This window comes from Penaeus monodon, chromosome 18 (genome assembly GCF_015228065.2).
Source record: "Penaeus monodon isolate SGIC_2016 chromosome 18, NSTDA_Pmon_1, whole genome shotgun sequence".
Taxonomy (NCBI): domain Eukaryota; kingdom Metazoa; phylum Arthropoda; class Malacostraca; order Decapoda; family Penaeidae; genus Penaeus; species Penaeus monodon.
Window position 1 is genome coordinate 49,380,215 of NC_051403.1, and position 2,500 is coordinate 49,382,714.

Genomic DNA, 2,500 nt, shown 5'->3' on the forward strand with positions numbered 1-2,500 from the left:
TCTTCAGGACTCAGAAGTGTTGAGGGCTTGGCTCACAGATCTCCGATTTGAAGAATACTATGAGAAATTCATTTCTGCTGGCTATGACATGCCCACAATCTTCAAAATGACACCAGAAGATCTGAATGCCATCGGTATTACCAAACCAGCACACAGAAAGAAGCTCAAAGCTGAAATCACTCGGCTTAACATTCCTGACAGGCTGCCAGATTTTATTCCTGTAAGAAGTGCCTTAATGTTTTGTGTCATTGTTCTTGGATTAGAATTGTTTTGTATATTGCAGTGATTATATTTTAAAATTTGCAGTACACAATTTATTTGTAGGAAAAGTATATGATAGTCTTGGGTTCCATCTTTGATTGGTTTCAGGCACCAGAACTTCTGTAGTTAAACATTTATACAAGTTATTGAATGTGAGCTGTCAGCTGTACATTGTCCTGAAATTTTTTCAGTGGCAGATATGATGTAAACTATTTTGGATGTGAGTTAAGAATTATCATGGTTTTAATGTTTCTGCTGTCTTCAGGGTCGATTAGAGGAATGGTTATCTATTCTGCGTTTAGAGGAGTACACAGGGTCCCTTAAGCAGCAAGGCTATACGTGCGTAGAGCAGATGACACAACTGACTTGGGAGGATCTTGAAGATATAGGCATTACAAAATTGGGACACCAGAAGAAAGTGAGTACTTATTTAATGAGTAGATTTTATTCATGAATATAGGTAAGGATTGTGCATAAGAATTATAAATGGTATATACATTGAAATTTCAAACACAGGTGCTCAGTTTTTTATTTCATTAAAATTTTTTCTTTAGGTGATGCTGGCTATCAAACGTGTAAAGGACATTATGGCTGGGAAGAAATTTTCAAGCAATCCAGACAGTCAACAACAGTCGCACTATGGAACTCATGAAATTATGATTTCCCGTGAAAACTGTGAAGGTCGAGACCAGTATGCTAGTGTACCAGAATTCAGGACCTTTTCAGGTCCAGGACTTTACAATAATGGCGAGCATAGTAGATTGAGTGGACCAGCTGACCCTGGAGGTCATTATGGTGTACCTGCACATTATGGACCTGGTGTTCAGTATGGTCCAATGCCACCTCCACAAGCACACGTCCATCCTCTCCAAAAGCAACCAGTTGCATATCACCCACCAGGCCAGTTCAGTGGCCCTCAGGGCCCATCACCTCCAGGGCCAAAGGTTTCTAATGGGCAGCCACACCCCTTACCTGGTCCTGGCCAGGTGCAGTATAGACCAGATGTGGTAGCGGTGCAGGTTCGGCCTGGGGGCAGAGGAAGAAGTGTTGAAAGCTTAGAGGAACCCATATATGGGACCTACCAAACATTCCACCCAGACAGCCGAATCCCAAATGTCCAGGGCCCCATGTCTCTTGGCAACCTCCCTCCTAGACCCTTCCCACCCTCAGCTCTAGGTCCGTCCCACCCCCAGCGGTCAATGGACGATGGTGACATCACTCCTACAAATGAATACACCATCAACTATGAAGGTGGAGGAACTCTCCCCAGACCTCGCACAGCCAACAAACTCAGACCTGTTGCCAAAGTCACAGCAAAGACCAGGGTAGATATTCATGAGGTGCCACAGTTCATAAAGGATGGAAACAATGCGAAGAATGCAGCACAGACTGAAGAAGCTAACAAGAAAGAGCTCAACATGAAAACGCTAAACCGGCAAAATTCAGAAAATATATATAGCTCCACTCATTGCCCAGGAAGCAATAATAATACCCCACAGGGAACTCCAAAGAAATTACCCCCTCCACCCCCACGCCGCTCAAATTCCATCAGTGAGACATCTAAAGAGACTGCTGCCAGAGAGGCTCAGTATGGTTACCGGCGAGGAATGTCCTATGGATACATGGGCATCAAAAACAACTTGCAGCCAGATGTCACCCCTGATCTCCCACCCCCTCCTGCACCCCCAGATAGTGCCAACCACCAGCATCTGCCCGATGACTTCCCACCTCCCCCACCACCTCTGACTTGTGTAACTATGGCCAGTGCCACCAGAATTTCTGCCAGCTCAACAATAACCACGTCCTCCATCACAAGCGACACTATTGCTACTTCACAGACCTCCACCACTGCCTCAGATGGAGAAGTAGGCGAGTTCCGGCCAAGGCGCAATGACTCCAATGCCAGCTTTAAGGTGATACTTCAGGAGAATTTGTAATTAGTTACACAATTTATAATTGGTTATCATAGAGATTTCCTGATTAAAATGTGATGGTATTTTATATAAATAGTTGGATAGAAAGATCATTTTTTGTAAAAGCAATAGTGAGTTATTAGAAATATGTAATAGAAATTATCTGAAATTATGTTTTTGTATTAAGAAGGTGAAAAAATTCATTCTACAAAGATCATAATTATAATCAGTGATACATATATAAAGCAGTAAACTTGTCTACATTTCCTCTAAATCCTTGCGTCTTTTCTCTGCCCCAACACAGTCGACCTCCAGCACAGACTCAG

General features: G+C 43.1%; 1 protein-coding gene across 9 annotated transcripts in view; it reads left to right on the top strand.

The window, feature by feature from the left end:
* LOC119584584 (caskin-1-like) overlaps positions 1 to 2,500 on the top strand; it is a 140,163-nt gene that overhangs the window by 96,008 nt on the left and 41,655 nt on the right. For all 9 annotated transcript variants that reach the window (XR_005229830.1, XR_005229829.1, XM_037933278.1 and 6 more), the window contains 4 exons: positions 8 to 220; positions 527 to 679; positions 816 to 2,174; positions 2,479 to 2,500. The exon at positions 2,479 to 2,500 is cut by the window's right edge and continues 217 nt beyond it. Coding sequence is in view for 7 of the 9 variants with exons in the window: in XM_037933278.1 (XP_037789206.1) it covers positions 8 to 220; positions 527 to 679; positions 816 to 2,174; positions 2,479 to 2,500 (1,747 nt within the window). In the remaining 2 variants the exon portion in view is untranslated. The remainder of the gene's footprint in view (positions 1 to 7; positions 221 to 526; positions 680 to 815; positions 2,175 to 2,478) is intronic.